Genomic DNA, 18,749 nt, shown 5'->3' with positions numbered 1-18,749 from the left:
ACACCCTACTCTACATCCTGTTAGAAGGAAAATCCAGGCCTAGTTCCAAGCCAGGAATAAAATGGAGGCTGCTTAAGAAAGGGGGTCCGTTTATTGATGAGCAGAACCAGCCTCTGGTTCCAGGGCAACTGACCGACTGGTTGAATGGGTGGATGGATCTTTATAGGTTTCTGTAATGCTGCTGGGGTTGTGCAATGTAGTGAGCTCTGTGTCTTTTGCTATTCTAATGGTGGTGGGTTAATCCTATTATGTCCTATTCTTAGATGTGCCAAAGGTGTTTTATCAGAAGGCAAGTGGACTTTCTTATTTGTTTTCTTTTGAAGATGTCTCGCTTCTCCTCCAAGAAGCCTCTTCAGCTCTGACAGGATAGTGGGGAATGGAATCCTGGTCACAGAAAGAGAACAATATGCAGCAGGGCTTAGAAAATGGGGTGTAAAAAAGAGGGCTTGATTGTCCGTATAGGGCAGAAGATATTTTTGAAAAGAAATATTTGGGGGAAAAAACCCAAAAAGGAAAGATAGAATATTCCAACAAAGCACAAGGCTGATCGGACACCATGTTAACGTTTTTAGAGTGGTATCCTGCACTGCCATATTAATGCAAATTTAATAAGGTAAGATTTTTGATAGTGGCCATTTCATCTATTGTCTGAGTTTCCACCCACGAGGACCTTGACTTTCATAATGTCTGTTGGATCCAGTTCAGAACTGGGAGAATCATCAGGGAAGTCAGACAGACTCTCTGTAATGTTATGATTTTCGAAAGCTACAAACCCACTGGCACAACCAATGGCTACTTTAGGGGAGTAAAGTTACAAGGGAAACCTACCTTACTTGCCCAGTTTGAAACCTCCTAATGTTGATATCCCAGACTGGCAATGATCATCCCTGAATCTGAGAAGAATGCCAATCCAAACGGATCCAGTTTAGCCATTCTAATTTTTTAACTCTGCATAAAGAAATGTCATTCTTTCATAGAGTTTAGGACTGAGGTAAATAGCAATGCAACAAATTAAGAGGGAGAAGCCTAATTACATCACACATCAGAGGCACAGAGTGGTTGGATTGAGGTATCATTGAACCAGAACATTTAAATTTATAATGAGGGAAATGAACCTGAAGAAGACAGATTGGTTATAGAGGTGCAGAATGCCAAAGAGACAGGCAGATTAACAATTGTAGAATATTTGAAACCTACTGCATGTGTGGAGACCTCACCACTGAAGAATAATTGAGAAAAGGTTTTTGTGTTACAATTTTTTAAAGTTTATTATTAAACTTGTTCACTGCACATCTGGCAGTTAGAGTCCATTCAGAGTGCCTTGCTTTGCCCTAACATAGCAACACTGAAGCTACCCAATTTTTTCCTTGCCAAAAGCTATTGATTGTTCTTACATTAAACAATCAATTATTAAAATTAAAAGATTTTCTTCCGTTCAATTTTTTTCTCACATTGCCACCACCAAGGGGATGCAATAGATATGTCAGCATGCTGCTATCACCCAGCAGTCATCAAAGGGAAAAAGCAGAGACTTCCAAGAAAACGAGATCACAGCAGGAGTTGCTAATAAACATGGAGATCCTGTCATCAAAGCTGCTTAGTACTGAGCGACTGTGGGAAACAGAGACGTTTGAACCATTGACAACCACAATAACAGCTTAGAACAATTCTCTTTCCATCTGACAGCTATTTATACCATAGCTGTCAGATGGTTAAGCAATCTGATGGCTGCAATTCTCCCACCGGCCGGCAAGCATGTCGGAACCAATATGAACGGTTCATTCTTTGATTGACGTCCCACGGTTGCAACCACGAGGACTTAACAAAACCCACAATCCCTTTTCTCCTCATCTCAATATTCCTACAGTTCTTTTCCATCAGGCTCACCTGCAAGGCAGAATAACCTTTACATTTGAAATTTCAGACTGCTTTTTTCATTGGGCCTTGGGCCTATTCCGTACGTGCCCGTCAATCATCAAACACTTACCTTTGGGAGACGACCTGGAGGCAGCTGTCATTTTCATTAAAGCCAGAATCCCTTAATGCAGTTTGCACAGTGTTAAGGTAGTGAAATAGAACAGTTTTTCCCTCTCCTGTATGACAATGACTCAGAAGCAGCCGCCATTTTGGCCCAAAGGCAGATGAGACAATATGGGAGCTGCTTCCACAAGTCCATCACATGACCAAGGATTTAATCACGGGCACACTGAAAATAAGGGCTGCTTCCAGGACATAGCCATGTGGCCCTGGGATATGTATCCTGGCCTTCTTCACCAACTTGATGTTCGGAGACCTTCAAAGGGTATGGAGGAGGAGGCTATGAGGTTTGGTGGGGTGGGAGTGAGGCCTAAGGACTGTAGGGATGCAGTGGGAGAGGGAAAAAGCCTATGGGGACTCTGTGGATCAATGAAATGCCTATATGGACCCTGTGGCAGAGGGCAAAGCTTTGAGGGAAGGTAATAACCAAAAAAAAAAATCACACAGTATATCTTTATCAAATTTATATTTTCCATTTTCTCTCTCTAATCACATCTCTACATCTGAGATATCTTTCAGTAAAATGAAACAGGGAAGAACTTAAATAGTCAATTTCTCATCTACACTTCCAATGAGAGACCAATAATGAAATTTAAGCTCTAAACTCATCAACTTTTGCGTAATGTAGATTTCCTTGAGTTTTTCTCCTGTGTGCAAACCTATATTACCGATAGCTCATTTGTATGGTTTCTCTTCTGTATGCATCCTCTGGTGTCTCACCAGGTAAAAACGGTGACTTTTCAAACAATCCAGACATTCAAAGGGTTTCTCTCCTGTGTTAGTTCAGTAGTGTATCAACAAATGTGAATTCTGACTAAAACTCTTCCCAGAATCTGGACATTAAAAGAGTTTCTCTCTTGTGTGGGTTCTTTCATGGTTCACAAGGTAGAAATTCTGACTGAAACTTTTCCCACACTGTGGATATTCAAAGTTTCACTCCTGTGTGAGTTCTCTGGTATTTCACAAGGTCAGAACAATAAGTGAAACTTGCACCACAATCTGGAAACCAGTATGGCTTCACTCCTGTATTGGTGTTCTAGTGTATAAGTAGACCAGAATTCCTACTAAAACTTTTCCCATAATCTGTATATTCATATCGTTTCTCTCATATGAGTCCTCTGGTGTTTCACCAGTTTGGCTTTCTCACTGAATTTCCCCCCACAAACAGGACATTCAAAGGGTTTCTCACCTGTGTGAGTCCTCTGGTGGTTCACCAAGCTGGAATTATGACTGAAACCTTTCCCACAACCGGGACATTCAAAGGGTTTTCTCATGTGTGAGTCCTCTGGTGGTTCACCAGGTCATAATTCTGACTGAAACGTTTCCCACAATCTGGATATTCAAATGGTTTCTCCCCTGTGTGTGTCCTCTGGTATTTCACCAGGGTGCAATTCTGACTGAATAATTTCCCACAATCTGGACATTCAAAGGGTTTCTCTCCTGTGTGAGTCCTCTGGTGTATCACAAGGCTGGAATTCTGACTGAAACGTTTCCCACAATCAGGACATTCATAGGGTTTCTCTCCTGTGTGAATCCTCTGGTGGTTCACCAGGCAATAATTCTGACTGAAACGTTTCCCACCATCAGGACATTCAAAGGGTTTTTCTCATGTGTGAGTCCTCTGGTGGCTAACCAAATTGGAATTCTTACTGAAACTTTTCCCACAGATAGGACATTCAAAGGGTTTCTCTCCTGTGTGAGTCCTTTGATGAATCACCAGTCTTGACTTATAAATGAAACCTTTCCCACAATCAGGACATTCAAATGATTTTTCCCCTTGCTGAGTCCTCTGGTGTTGAACCAAAGCAGAATTGCAACGGAAACGTTTGCCACAATCAGAACATTCAAAGGGTTTCTCTCCTGTGTGAGTCCTCTGATGAATCACCAGGCTTGAATTATGACTGAAGCCTATCCCACACTCAGGGCATTCAAACGGTTTTTCTCCTGTGTGTGTCCTCTGGTGTTGAATCAAGGTGAAATTTCGACTGAAACGTTTGCCACAATCAGAACATTCAAAGGGTTTCTCACCTGTGTGAGTCCTCTGGTGGTCCACCAAGCTGGAATTACGACTGAAACCTTTCCCACAACCGGGACATTCAAAGGGTTTCTCTCCTGTGTGAGTCCTCTGGTGTTCCAACAGATGGGAATACATACTGAAACTTTTCCCACAAACAGGACATTCAAAGGGTTTTTCTCGTGTGTGAGTCCTCTGGTGGTTCACCAGGTCATAATTCTGACTGAAACGTTTCCCACAATCTGGACATTCAAATGGTTTCTCTCCTGTGTGTGTCCTCTGGTGTTTCACCAGGGTGCAATTCTGACTGAATAATTTCCCACAAACAGGACATTCAAAGGGTTTCTCTCCTGTGTGAGTCCTCTGGTGTATCACAAGGCTGGAATTCTGACTGAAACGTTTCCCACAATCAGGACATTCATAGGGTTTCTCTCCTGTGTGAATCCTCTGGTGGTTCACCAGGCAATAATTCTGACTGAAACGTTTCCCACAATCAGGACATTCAAAGGGTTTTTCTCCTGTGTGAATCCTCTGGTGTTCCACCAACCTGGAATTCTGATTGAAACCTTTCCCACAAAGAGGACATTCATAGGGTTTCTCTCCTGTGTGAGTCCTCTGATGAATCACCAGGTCATAATTCCGACTAAAACGTTTACCACAATCAGGACATTCAAAGGCTTTGTCTCCTGTGTGGGTCCTCTGGTGGCTAACCAAATTGGAATTCTTACTGAAACTTTTCCCACAGATAGGACATTCAAAGGGTTTCTCTCCTGTGTGAGTCCTTTGATGAATCACCAGGCTTGACTTATAAATGAAACCTTTCCCACAATCAGGACATTCAAACGATTTTTCTCCTTGCTGAGTCCTCTGGTGTTGAACCAAAGCAGAGTTGCAACGGAAACGTTTGCCACAATCGGAACATTCAAAGGGTTTCTCTCCTGTGTGAGTCCTCTGATGAACCACCAGGCTTGAATTATGACTGAAACCTATCCCACAGTCAGGGCATTCAAACGGTTTTTCTCCCGTGTGTGTCCTCTGGTGTTGAACCAAGGTGAAATTTCGACTGAAACGTTTGCCACAATCAGAACATTCAAAGGGTTTCTCTCCTGTGTGAGTCCTCTGATGAGTCACCAGGCTTGAATTATGACTGAAACTTTTCCCACAATCAGGACATTCAAACAGTTTCTCTCCTGTGTGAGTCCTCTGGTGTATCACCAGCTGGGAATTTGTAATGAAACTTTTTCCACAATCAGCACAATTATATGATTTCTTTCCTGTGTGCATCCTGTAATATACGTACCATCAGGTTGGAATTCTGACTGAATAATTTCCAACAATCAACACATTCAAAGGATTTTCCCCTCACGTGAGTCCTCTGATGTATCACCAAGTTGCCATGCTTACAAAAGCATTTACTATATTGCGAGTAGTTATAGAACTTCTCTCCTGTGTGGGTCATTCAAAGGGGATTTTCTCCCCTTTCTCTCATCAGTTGTGGAAAGAGAAGAATTTTGTGCTTTTCTGAAGGCTCAATTTACTTTCATTTTCAAAGTTGCTGGTTATTCTCAGTTGTCCAGAGCGTTCATATTGCTATCCTCTTTCATCTGTAAGATTTAAATAAAAGTGTAAGTTTAAAAAATATTCTTTATACAATGATTGCAGAAGTATACATTACAAGTAAAAAGCAAAGATGCCATAATGCTGAAATAACTTCTAACTTTAATTATTATTCTTTTGAAACATTGCAGAGTACTGAGATCCAAGTTCAAATATGCAATCATGAAATAAACTTGACAAATTCTTCAAACTTTAATTATTGGGTAGAATCTCTGTAATTCAGATAAATGTTTTAATAAACATGCTATTTCTCTTTCACTTGGAACCCTGACATTCCACTTGCAGAATGAGTATGCAAAGCATTGTATGATTCAGTGGGCAAAGAACTTTGGATGTAATATAATGTTTGAACAATGGAAGGATATAAAAGAATTACAGATGGAAGGGACCTTGGAGGTCTTCTAGTCCAACCCCCTGCTCAAGCATGAAGCTCTATACCAAATATAGAGCTGTGGAAAATCCATCTGTTTTCTACCAGAAAGCTACCCAAATCCCAAAATGGTTAGTCAAACCTGTGCTAATTTTAGAGATGTGGGGGCTTTAATTGATAAAATGATACCTAAAGACTCTGCACGATTTGAAGAATCAGTTTTGCCCGTGGAAGTTCTGAGATGCAAATATAGTTTATAGTTTATTTATTTGTATGCCGCCCTTTTCCCTGGGGGGACTCAGGGCGGCTCACAAGTCATGGGAAGGGGAGGACAGAACAAGTTATGAACATAAAACAATACATTGTTAAAAGAAAACACAGCAATCATACCATTCAGGTGGGGTTAGGGTCTTTAGCCCCAGGCCTGCTGGGACAGCCAGATTTTAAGGGCAGTGCGGAAGGTCTGGAGGGTGGTGAGGGTACGAATCTCCACGGGGAGTTCGTTCCAGAGGGTCGGAGCAGCCACCGAGAAGGCTCTCCTCCGGGTAGTTGCCAGATGACATTGGCTCGTTGATGGAATTCGGAGGAGGCCTAATCTATGCGATCTGATTGGTCTAGTGGAGGTAATTGGCAGTAGGCGGTCTCTCAAGTACCCAGACCCAATACCATGAAGGGCTTTGTCGGTGACAAGTAGCACCTTGAAGCGCATCCGGAGAGCAACAGGTAGCCAGTGCAGCTCGCGGAGGATAGGTGTTACGTGGGTGAAGCGAGGTGCACCCACGATCACTCGCGTGGCCGCATTCTGGACCAGCTGAAGTCGCCGGATACTCTTCAAGGGCAGCCCCATGTAGAGCACATTGCAGTACTCCAGCCTAGAGGTCACAAGTGACTGTTGTGAGGGCCTCCTGATTCAGGTAGGGGCGCAACTGGCGCACCAGACGAATCTGGGCAAATGCCCCCCTGGTCACAGCTGACAAGTGATGCTCGAAAGTCAGCTGTGGATCCAGGAGGACTCCCAAGTTGCGGACCCTATCTGAGGGGCGTATAATTTGACCCCCCAGCCTGAGAGATGGAACACTGGGCCAATTAGTGGGAGGGAAGCACAACAGCCACTCTGTCTTATCTGGATTGAGTACAAGCTTGTTAACCCCCATCCAGTCTCTAATGGCCTCAAGACCCTGGCACATCACGTCCATCGCTTCATTGAGTTGGCACGGGGCGGACAGATACAACTGCGTATCGTCCGCATATTGGTGGTATTTTATCCCGTGCCGTTGGATGATCTCGCCCAGAGGTTTCATGTAGAGATTAAAAAGAAGGGGGGACAGGACCGAACCCTGCGGCACCCCATACGTTAGGGGTCTAGGGGTCGATCTCTGCCCTCCAACTAACACCGACTGCGACCTGTCCGAGAGGTAAGAGGAGAACCACCGTAAAACAGTGCCTCCCACCCCCACCTCCCGCAGTCGTCGCAGAAGGATACCATGGTCGATGGTATTGAAAGCCGCCGAGAGGTCAAGGAGTACCAGGATGGAGGCGTGGCCTCCATCCCTGGCTCTCCAGAGATCATCGGTCAATGCGACCAAAGCGGTTTCTCTGCTGTAGCCAGGTCTGAAGCCTGACTGGAATGGATCCAGATAACAACAGAAAATGCCCACAACCACACTGGTGACATTCCTATTGAAGCAGTCCTCACTTACTGACTCCATTTGGGAAAGGCATCTCTGTCACTAAGCAGCCTGATCAGGAAGCATGATGTCGCCTGATAGTGCCAACTTATATTTTCCTCTGCAGTTGTGAGTTGTTAAAGGCAATTTCACCTAACTATGGCTGGCAACTTCCTGCTGGCATCACTACTGATTTTGCTTGACAGAATCTAGCTGGGAAGGTCACAAATGGGGATCCCGAGTGTGGGATGCTGAAACCATCATAAATGTGCATCGGTTGGCAGAACCCAAATTGTCGGAACTCTTTTTCTTGCACCTTCATAACCACAGGAACTGCTGACTTGTTCAGGTCACTGAACAAGTGCTACAATCAGCACTAATTTATGGACTAGATGTATATGTGCCATACCGTTCCCTTGTAACTTTGAAGGATCAGGGAACAAAGGGTAAGAAAGGACTACCTATTCAGCTGAACTTCCGAAAGGTTCTCGAAAGCTTTCATAACTGCAGGAACTACTGGCTTAAACTGGACTGCATGATCGCCAAGGTGGCTTAAACTGGACTGCATGATCGCCAAGGTCACATCCAACTGCCTTTGGAATCTGATTAATGCATGGATGGAGTTTCAATAGGAAATATCATGCTTCTTGGCTAGACGTGGAAACAAAAAAGCAAAAATCCCAGAAGAGATTTCTGGTGATTTTCTGATATACTATTGCCAAAAAAACCAGCAGGTCCATGACAGAATAACAGCGTTGGAAGGGATCTTGGAGCTTTGTTAGATCTAGACCAATCTCCTGCTCAGTCAAGAGAGTCCATACCATTCTGGATAAATGGCTGTCCAGTTTCTCCTTAAAGATTCCCGGGGAACCTGACAACTCTGTCCTGCAAAAGATAGGGGAGATAATTAGAAGAGTCTCTAGTCCAACCCCCTGCTCAGGCAGGGAGCTCTATACCAAATATCTATATATGTGGAAAATCCATGTGTTTTCTGCCTGAAAGCTGTCTCAAAACCCAAAATAGTTACAGTCAAACCTTTGGTGCTAATATTAGAGATGTGGGGCTTTAAATGATAAAATGATGCCTAAAGACTGCAAGATTTGAAGCACCAAACTTGCCCGTGGAAGCCCCAGGCTCCAGAGGCTTTCTATAAACCTGTTGTGGGTGAAAACGCCCCCCCCCCCCCATTTTATCTTTGGTAGTTTTTAACCTTCTGGAAATATCCCTGTAGCTGACAGGGCAGCGCCTCACGTGTCCTATCAAATGGCTCCGTGTGCGACCTGTGAGACGCGTGCCATAGGTTCGCCCTCACGGCTCTAGACTAATTCACTACTTGGTCAAGAGATCCCATACAATTCTGGATAAATGGCTGTCCAGTTGCTAATTAGAGGTTTCTGAGGAACCTGACAACAAAATTAGAGGGTCAGCTATACTGGATTTAATACTTATGAACAGGAAGGTTTGTTTGAAGAGAAGACACGAAAGAGCAACAAACATGACTGGGGGCTTTGGCGGAAACATATGAAGAACAGTTGTAGGAATTGGATATGTCAAGTCTTGGTGAAAAGAAGGACTAGAGGTGACATGTTCCAATACTTGAAGTGCTGCCACAAAGAAGAGAAAATGAACTTCTTTTGCAAAGCCCCAGAAGGAAAGACAAGAAGCAATGGATGGAAACCAAGGAAGGACAGAAGCATCCTAGAAATAAGAAGAAATCTCCTGACAGCGACCAGAGGAACGGCTTCCCTTCCCAACTTGTGGGTGCTCCTCCCTGGAGGCTTGGAAGGAGATACTGGAGAGCCATTTGTCTGAAATGGTCTCAGTTCTCGTGCTTAAGCAGGGGGTCGGACTGCATGATCGCCAAGGTCACATCCAACTGCCTTTGTCTTTCTTCCAGTTGCTTCTCTGCTTCGACGCTGCGGAGGAAATCAAGCAGCCTTTCTTGCTCCCAGCCTCTCCCCAATCTGTCCTCAACTCACCCACCAGCTGCTGCTGCTGCTGCTTCGACTCTTGCAGGAGCCCAGAAACCACTCGGCTTCTCTTCCTCCCCTCAGCGATCCTGTAGATCCTGCACTTCTCTCCCTTCCTTTCTAGCAATGCAGCACTTGATGGTTTTAACCTCTTAAAGCTCAACCCCAATGTTGCCCATTTGACTGCCATCTCCCGATGGGAGGGGGTAAAACACGCTCGTCCCGTCTCTGCCTATGAAGGCGTTTGCAAGAGGTTTGCACTGATTACATGCCATCAAGTCATTTTCCACTCCTACCAACCGACCTTTGCAACCGATGCAAGTGAAATAGTGAAATGTGACACTTGTAAAGATTATCTACAGGTTGAGCCCTAAACGTTCATGAAGTTCTTACAGCATAAGAGTCGGAAGGGATCAATTCTCCAAGCAGGGATCCCTGTGCTACTCCGCACAAATGGCTCTCCAGTCTCCTCTTCAAAAGCTCCTCGGATGGAGCAGCCGAGACTTCTGGAGACAAAGCATTTCCACTGATCAATTGTTCTCACTGACAGGAAGTTTCTCCTTAATTCCAGGTTGGATCCCTTTCTGATGTGTCTCCCTCTGTTCCTTCTTGTCCTGCTCTCAGGGGCTTTCAAGAATAGGCGTCCTCCCCCCTTTCTTTTTTGTGTCAGCCCAGCTCAAATATGGTTGTATGTCAAGGATTACCAGTGGCATCTTGATTATTACGAGGCAGTCACCTTGGGCAAAACCCTTGGAGGGCGCTACTTTGTAAGAAGCTGGTCTAGAGATTCCTGATCATTTTTAGTGAATCTCAGTCCAGATTTTTTTTTTAAAAAAAAATTCTCTACTCCCTGTCAGAAGGAAAATCCAGGCCTAGTTCCAAGTCGGGAATAAAATGGAGGCTGTTTAAGAAAGGGGGTCCGTTTATTGATGAGCAGAACCAGCCTGTGGTTCCAGGGCAACTGACCGACTGGTTGAATGGGCGGATGGAGCTTTATAGGTTTCTGTGATGCTGCTGGGGTTGTGCAATGTATGAGTTCTGCCTCTTTTGCTATTCTAATGGTGGTGGGTTAATCCTATTATGCCCTAAAAGGTCATTCCTGTTCTTAGATGTGCCAAAGGTGCTTTTTCAGAAGGAAAATGGACTTTTTTATTTGTTTTCTTTTGAAGATGTTTTTCTTCTCCTCCAAGAAACCTCTTCAGCTCTGACAGGATAGTGGGGAATGGAATCCTGATCACAGAGACAGAACAATATGCAGCAGGGCTTAGAAAATGGGGTGTAAAAAAAGAGGGCTTGATTGTCTGTATAGGGCAGAAGATATTTTTAAAAAAGAATTATTTGTAAAAAAACAGAAAGGAAAGATAGAATATTCCGCCAAAGAACAAGGCTGATTGGAAACCACATTAACGTTTTTAGAGTGGTAACCTGCACTGCCATTTTAATGCAGATTTAATAAGGTAAGATTTTTGATAGTGGCCATTTCATCTATTGGCTCTGTTTCCACCCACAAGGACCTCAACTTTCATAATGTCTGTTGGATCCAGTTGAGAACTGGGAGAATCATTAGGGAAATCTGACAGATCCTCTGTAATATTATGTGTTTCAAAAGCTACAAACCCACTGGCACATCCCATGGCTGCTTTAGGGGTTGTAAAGTTATAAGGGAAACCTATCTTAGTTCTCCTGTTTGAAACCTCCTAACTTTGATCTCCCAAACTGGCAATGGTGGAGAAGACCATCCCTGAATCTGAGAAGAATGCCAATCCAAACGGATCCAGTTTAGCCATTCTAATTTTTTAACTTTGCATAAAGAAATGTCATTGTTTCATAGAGTTTAGGACTGAGGTAAATAGCAATGCAACAAATTAAGAGGGAGAAGTCTAATTACATTACACATCAGAAGCACAGAGTGGCTGGATGGAGGTACCATTGGACCTGAAAATTTAAATTTATAATGGGGAGAGAAATGAAGCTGAAGGAGACAGATTGGTTATAGAGGTGCCGAATGCCAAAGAGACAGATTACAGGTAGATTAACAATTGTAGAGTATTAGAAACTCACTGTATGTGTGGAGACCTCGCCACTGAAGAATTGAGAAAATGGTTTTGTGTTATAATTTTTTAAAGTTTATTATTAAACTTGTTCACTGCACATCTGGCAGTTAGAGCCCATTCTGAGTGCCTTGCTTTGCCCCAACAATCATAGCAGCACTGAAGCTACCCATTTTTTTCCTTGCCAAAAGCTATTGATTATTCTTACATTACACAATCAATTATTAAAAATAAAAGATTTTCCTCCATTCAATTTTTTTCTCACATCGCCACCACCAAGGGGATACAATAGATATGTCAGCATGCTGCTATCATCCAGCAGCCAGCAAAGGGAAAAAGCAGGCACTTCCAAGAAAACGAGATCATAGCACAAGTTGCTAACAAACGTGGAGATCCTGTCATCAAAGCTGCTTAGTACTGAGCGACTGAGGGAAACAGAGGCATTTGCACCATTAACGCGTTTATTGACAACCACAATAACAGCTTAGAACAATTCTCCTTCCATCTGACAGCTATTTATAGCATAGCTGTCAGATGGTTAAGCAATCTGATGGCTGCAATTCTCCTGCCGGCCGGCACGTGTGTCGAACCAATAGGAACAGTTCCTTTTTTGATTGACTCCCCGGGATCGCGGTTTACCAGGTTGAAATTCTGACTGAAACTTTCCCCACACTGTGGATATTCAATACAATACAATACAATACCAGAGTTGGAAGGGACCTTGGGGGGTCTCCTAGTCCAAAGCCTGCCTAGGCAGGAAACCCTATACCTTTCAGACAAACGGCTACCCAACATCTTAAAGACTTCCAGTGTTGGGGCATTCACAACTTCTGGAGGCAAGCTGTTCCACTGATTAATTGTTCTCACTGTCAGGAAATTTCTCCTCAGTTCTAAGTTGCTTCTCTCCTTGATTAGTTTCCACCCATTGCTTCTTGTTCTACCCTCAGGTGCCTAGGAAAATAGTTTGACTCCCTCTTCTTTGTGGCAACCCCTGATATATTGGAACACTGCTATCATGTCTCCCCTAGTCCTTCTTTCTATTAAACTAGACATACCCAGTTCCTGCAACCGTTCTACATATGGTTTAGTCTCCAGTCCCCTAATCATCTTTTCTACATCGTGGCAACCAAAACTAAATGCAGTACTCAAAGTGTGGCCTTACCAAGGCATTATAAAGTGGTATTAACACTTCACATGATCTTGATTCTATCCCTGTTCATGCAGCCTAGAACTGTGTTGGCTTTTTTGGCAGCTGCTGCACACTGCTGGCTCATATTTAAATGCTTGTCCACTAGGATTCCAAGATCCCTTTCACAGTTACTACTATTGAGCAAGATACCACCTATACTGTACCTGTGCATTTTGTTTTTGTTGCCTAAATGTAGAACCCTACTCTTTTCACCATTGAATTTCATTTTATTAGATAGTGCCCAATGTTCAAGTTTTTCAAGATCCTTCTGTATCTTAAGCCTGTCTTCTGGAGTGTTGGCTATTCCTGCCAGCTTGGTGTCATCTGCAAACTTGATGAGTTCCCCATTTATTCCCTCATCCAAATCATTGATGAAGATGTTGAAGAGTACTGGGCCTAAAACAGCGCCTTGGGGTACTCCATTGCATACGTCCCTCCATGTAGATGCAGTTCCATTGAGGGCTACATGTTGAGTGCGGCTGGTCAGCCAGTTACAAATCCATCTGGTGGTGATGCTGTCTAACCCACATTCTTCTACTTTATCTTGTAGTAGGTTATGGTCTACCTTATCAAATGCCTTACTGAAGTCCAAGTAAACTATATTGATGGCATTCCTTTGGTCCACTAATTTTGTCACACTAATTTTATTCATACGATTTCACTCCTGCGTGAGTCCTCTGGTGTTTCACCAGGACAGAACAGTAAGTGAAACTTTTCCCACAACCTGGACACTAGTATAGCTTCACTCCTGTAAAGGTCCTCTGTATAAGTAGATCAAAACTCCAATTGAAAGGTTTCCCACAATCTGGACTTTCATATTGTTTCTCTCGTGTAAGTCCTCTGGTGTTTCATCAGTTTGGACTTCTCACTGAATTTTTTCCCACAAACAGGACATTCAAAGTGTTTTTCTCCTGTGTGACTCCTCTGGTGTTTCACCAGCCTGGAATTCTGATTGAAACCTTTCCCACAGATAGGACATTCATAGGGTTTCTCTCCTGTGTGAGTCCTCTGATGAATCACCAGGGAATAATTCCGACTGAAACGTTTATCACAATTAGAACATTCAAAGGCTTTCTCTCCTGTGTGAGTCCTCTGGTGGCTAACCAAATTGTAATTCAGACTGAAACGTTTGCCACAATCAGAACATTCAAAGGGTTTCTCTCCTGTGTGAGTCTTCTGGTGTTGAAACAAAGCGGAATTGCAACGGAAACGTTTGCCACAATCAGAACATTCAAAGGGTTTCTCTCCTGTGTGAGTCCTCTGGTGGTCCACCAGGCTTGAATTATGACTGAAACCTATCCCACATTCAGGACATTCAAATGGCTTTTCTCCTGTGTGAGTCCTTTGATGAATCACCAGGCTTGACTTATAAATGAAACCTTTCCCACAATCAGGACATTCAAATGGTTTTTCTCCTGTGTGAGTCCTTTGGTGTTGAACTAAAGTGGAATTTCGACTGAAATGTTTGCCACAATCAGAACATTCAAAGGGTTTCTCTCCTGTGTGAGTCCTCTGATGAGTCACCAGGCTTGAATTATGACTGAAACTTTTCCCACAATCAGGACATTCAAACGGTTTTTCTCCTGTGTGAGTCCTCTGGTGTTGAACTAAAGCGAACTTTTCACTGAAATGTTTGCCACAATCAGAACATTCAAAGGGTTTTTCTCCTGTGTGAGTCCTCTGGTGTTTAACCAAATGGGAATTCAGAATGAAACGTTTGCCACAATCAGAACATTCAAAGGGTTTCTCTCCTGTGTGAGTCCTCTGATGAATCACCAGGCTTGAATTATGACTGAAACATTTCACACAATCAGGACATTCAAAGGGCTTTTCTCCTGTGTGAGTCCTCTGGTGTTCCACCAGCCTGGAATTCTGATTGAAACCTTTCCCACAAAGAGGACATTCAAAGGGTTTCTCTCCTGTGTGAGTCCTCTGGTGTTTAACCAAATGGGAATTCTGACTGAAATGTTTCCCACAATCAGGACATTCAAAGGGTTTCTCTCCTGTGTGAATCCTCTGATGAGTCACCAGGCTTGAATTATGACTGAAACTTTTCCCACAATCAGGACATTCAAACGGTTTTTCTCCTGTGTGAGTCCTCTGGTGTTCCACCAGGTTGGAATTCTGACTAAAACCTTTCCCACAATCAGAACATTCAAAGGGTTTGTCTCCTGTGTGAGTCCTCTGATGTTGAACTAAAGTGAAATTTCGACTGAAATGTTTGCCACAATCAGAGCACTCAAAGGGTTTCTCTCCTGTGTGAGTCCTCTGATGAATCACCAGGCTTGAATTATGACTGAAACCTATCCCACAATCAGGACATTCAAATGCTTTCTCTCCTGTGTGCATCTTCTGGTGTATCACCAGCTGGGAATTTGTAATGAAACTTTTACCACAATCAGTACAGTTATTTGAATTCTTTCCTGTGTGCATCCCGTAATATTCCATTAGGTTCCAATTCTGACTGATTTTTTTCCAATCAGCACATTCTAAGAGTTTTCCTCTTATGTGAGTCCTCTGATATATCACCAAGTTGCCCTGCTTGTAAAAGCTTTTACTGCATTGGTAGTTATAGGGCTTCTCTCCTGTGTCGGTCCTTCAATGAACCACAAGTAATTTGTATGGCTTTCCTCCAGAGTGGATCCTCTTATGCATAATATGTTATTTGCTATGTGAGGTTTTCCTACAATAGGCCCATCTATAGAGTTTTTCTGCCACTGAGGTTCTTGAAGAGGTCAAAAATATGTGTGATCTCTTGTTGCATGGAGCTTTTATTCAAGCTACTGTTTTCTTCCTCACTGGGCAAGGCCTCCATTACTGTCTAGAGACTTGCATTACTGTCTACCTTTTGTGGCTATCCAATTGTCTGTTTCCTCCTCAGTCACTTCTAGATATTTCCTTCTTTTTCTAATTGGAAAAAATAAATCTCCTTTGACCTTTTCATGGAATCTGGTGTTGAATTCTGCATAATCTACTTTTTCCAATTTGAAATCTCTTCAAATTTCCTCCCCTTTTTCTCTCACCAGCTGGGGAAAGAGAAGAATTGTGTGCTTTTCTGAAGACTCAATTTACTTTCATTTTCAAATTGCTGGTTATTCTCAGTTGTCCCAGAGAACTCATATTGGTATCCTCTTCATCTGTAAGATTTAAATAAAAGTGTAAGTTTAAAATTGTTTCTTTATACAATGGTTGCAGAAGATGTGAAAAAGTGTACATTGCAAGTAAAAAGCAAAAATGCCACAATGCTGAAATAACTTCTAATGTTATTTATGATTCTTTTGAAACATTGCAGATTACTCATATCCAAATTCAAATATGCAATCATGAAATAGACTTGTTGACAAATTCTTCAAACTTCAATTATTGGGTAGAATCTCTGTAATTCAGATTTTTTTTTTTAATAAACATGCTATTTCTCTTTCACACTTTAGATGTTATAGCTGAAACTCAATTTAAAGTATGGCAGATAGACATCTCTAACTTTATATTGCAAGGAAAAAAAACAAAAATTAAACATAAATTATTGCAAGGTGCTAAGGAAAGAGGTTTGAGTTGACCAGATTTGAAATTGTACTTTGATGCTTGTTGTTTTGTGGCAAAAAGAGTGAAGGACTCTCCAAAATAAAAGCTTCTTTGAGATTGACAGGCATGAATAAAGATTTTGATGGCAAAGCTCTTTATCGTATGATAAAGTTAAAGCAAATGTTGATCATAGTCATCATTCTTTCCTCTTTGGTGTCTCCCCAGGAACTTTTTTAAGAAAAGAAAGGGTGGCAAAACCAGATTGGTTGACCTATGGTTAAAAATTATTGTTCAATTATCGTGCCCCTATCTGAAAATCTACAAGTTGGAATCAGAAGGACGTTTGCCATTGATTTATACATTTAAAGGAGTGGGAAATGACTAGACAAAAAGAGCAATGGATACAATTTCGTGAAAAATGAAATGGAAATGAATGGTTGAACATATTATTACTAAGGTTTATAAACTGCTATTGAATTTGAATATCAGCCCTGGGGCCCTTCTTTTCTTTTGGATCTTCAAGGCTGCCACATTTATTGCCTGGGAAATCGGGAGGGGGATTGTGAGATTGTTGAGAATTATAGCCATAACAGCATCTTTTCTCTGGGAGTCAAGGACGTTCAGCCTGCACATGGATAGGCGTGACTGGGGGATGTCTCCACTTGGGTAGGTGGAGTGATTGGATCATGTGATGGACATGTGGGTGTAGGGGATAGAACTCTGACTTTTTGGAATGTGGAAAACCGGAAGCTTTCAGTTTCAGGTTTTCCCAGATGTGCCAATATGACATCTTCAATAGATTGGAACTTTGAGGAATTGCCTGCCTTGGAGTCTTCATTGGTTGAAGGTTTTACTTGAAACCCTGACACTGAACTTGCAGAATGAGTAAGTAAAGCATTGTACGATTCAGTAGGCAAAGTACTTTGGATGTAATATAATACTTGAACAATGGAAGGATATAAAAGAATTACAGATGGAAGGGACCTTGGAGGTCCTTTAGTCCAACCCCCTGCTCAAGCACAAAGCTCTATTCCCATTATGTAAATATGTGGAAAATCCATGTGTTTTCTGCCTGAAAGCTGTCCCAAAACCCCAAGTAGTTACAGTCAAACCTTCGGTGCTAATATTAGAGATGTGGGGCTTTAAATGATAAAATGATACCTAAAGACTTGAAGCACCAATTTTGCCTGTGAAACCTGTTGTGGGTGAAAACAACCCCCCCCCCCCCGGCTTTATTTTTGGCGGTTTTTCACCCTCTGGAAATATCCCTGTAGCTGATAGGACAACGCCTCACGTGTCCTAACAAATGGCTCCGCATGCGACCTGTGACACGAGTGCCATATGTTCGTCATCACGGCTCTAGACTAATTCACTGCTAGGTCAGGAGAGCCCACACCATTCTGGATAAATGGCTGTGCAGTTGCTTCTTAGGGGTTTCTGAGGAACCTGACAACTCTGTCATGCAAGAGATAGGGGAGATAATTAGAGGGTCAGCTATACTGGATTTAATACTTATGAACAGGAAGGTTCGTTTGAAGAAAAGACACCAAAGAGGAACAAACATGACTGGAGGCTTGAGGTGGAAAATTATGAAGAACAGTTGTAGGAATTGGGTATGTTCAGTCTTGGTGAAAAGAAGGACTAGAGGTGACATGTTCCAATACTTGAAGTGCTGCCACAAAGAAGAGAAGATGAACTTCTTTTGCAAAGCCCCAGAAGGCAAGACAAGAAGCAATGGATGAAAATCAACGAAAGAGAGAAGCAACCAAGAAATAGGAAGAAATCTCCTGACAGCGACCAGTGGAACGGAAGCCCTTCCCAAGTTGTGGGTGCTCCTCCCTGGAGGCTTGGAAGGAGATACTGGAGAGCCATTTGTCTGAAATGGTCTCAGTTCTCGTGCTTGAGCAGGGGGTTGGACTGCATGATCGCCAAGGTCACATCCAACTGCCTTTGTCTTTCTTCCAGTTGCTTCTCTGCTTCTACGCTGCGGAGGAAATCAAGCAGCCTTTCTTGCTCCCAGCCTCTCCCACAACTTGTCCTCAACTCACCCACCAGCTGCTGCTGCTGCTGCTGCTGCTGCTACTGCTTCGACTCTTGCAGGAGCCTAGAAACCACTCGACTTTTCTTCCTCCCGTCAGCGATCCTGTAGATCCTGCACTTCTCTTCCCTCCTTTCTAGCAATGCAGCACTTGATGGTTTTAACTCCTTAAAGCTCAACTCCAGATGCCTCCATGGCTTTCTAGGTGCCAATGCTGCCCATCTGACCGCCATCTCCCGATAAGAGGAGGTAAAACAGGCTCGTCCCGTCTCTG

At 43.0% G+C, this 18,749-nt stretch overlaps 1 protein-coding gene across 1 annotated transcript; it reads right to left on the bottom strand.

The window, feature by feature from the left end:
- Positions 1-3,643: 3,643 nt before the first annotated feature.
- On the bottom strand, positions 3,644-18,577 carry LOC116502452 (zinc finger protein 850-like). The gene is made up of 4 exons (XM_032208341.1): positions 18,486-18,577; positions 13,733-16,052; positions 8,527-8,590; positions 3,644-5,353 (listed from the first exon to the last, which is right to left on the bottom strand). Exons 2-4 carry the CDS (start codon positions 15,361-15,363, stop codon positions 3,644-3,646), a joined length of 3,405 nt encoding a protein of 1,134 aa, XP_032064232.1. The 5' UTR covers positions 15,364-16,052; positions 18,486-18,577.
- Between the last annotated feature and the right edge of the window lie 172 nt (positions 18,578-18,749).

Source organism: Thamnophis elegans, chromosome 2 (genome assembly GCF_009769535.1).
Source record: "Thamnophis elegans isolate rThaEle1 chromosome 2, rThaEle1.pri, whole genome shotgun sequence".
Lineage (NCBI taxonomy): Eukaryota > Metazoa > Chordata > Lepidosauria > Squamata > Colubridae > Thamnophis > Thamnophis elegans.
Note: the sequence above shows the minus strand (reverse complement) of the source record. Positions and strands in the feature narration are given on the sequence as shown.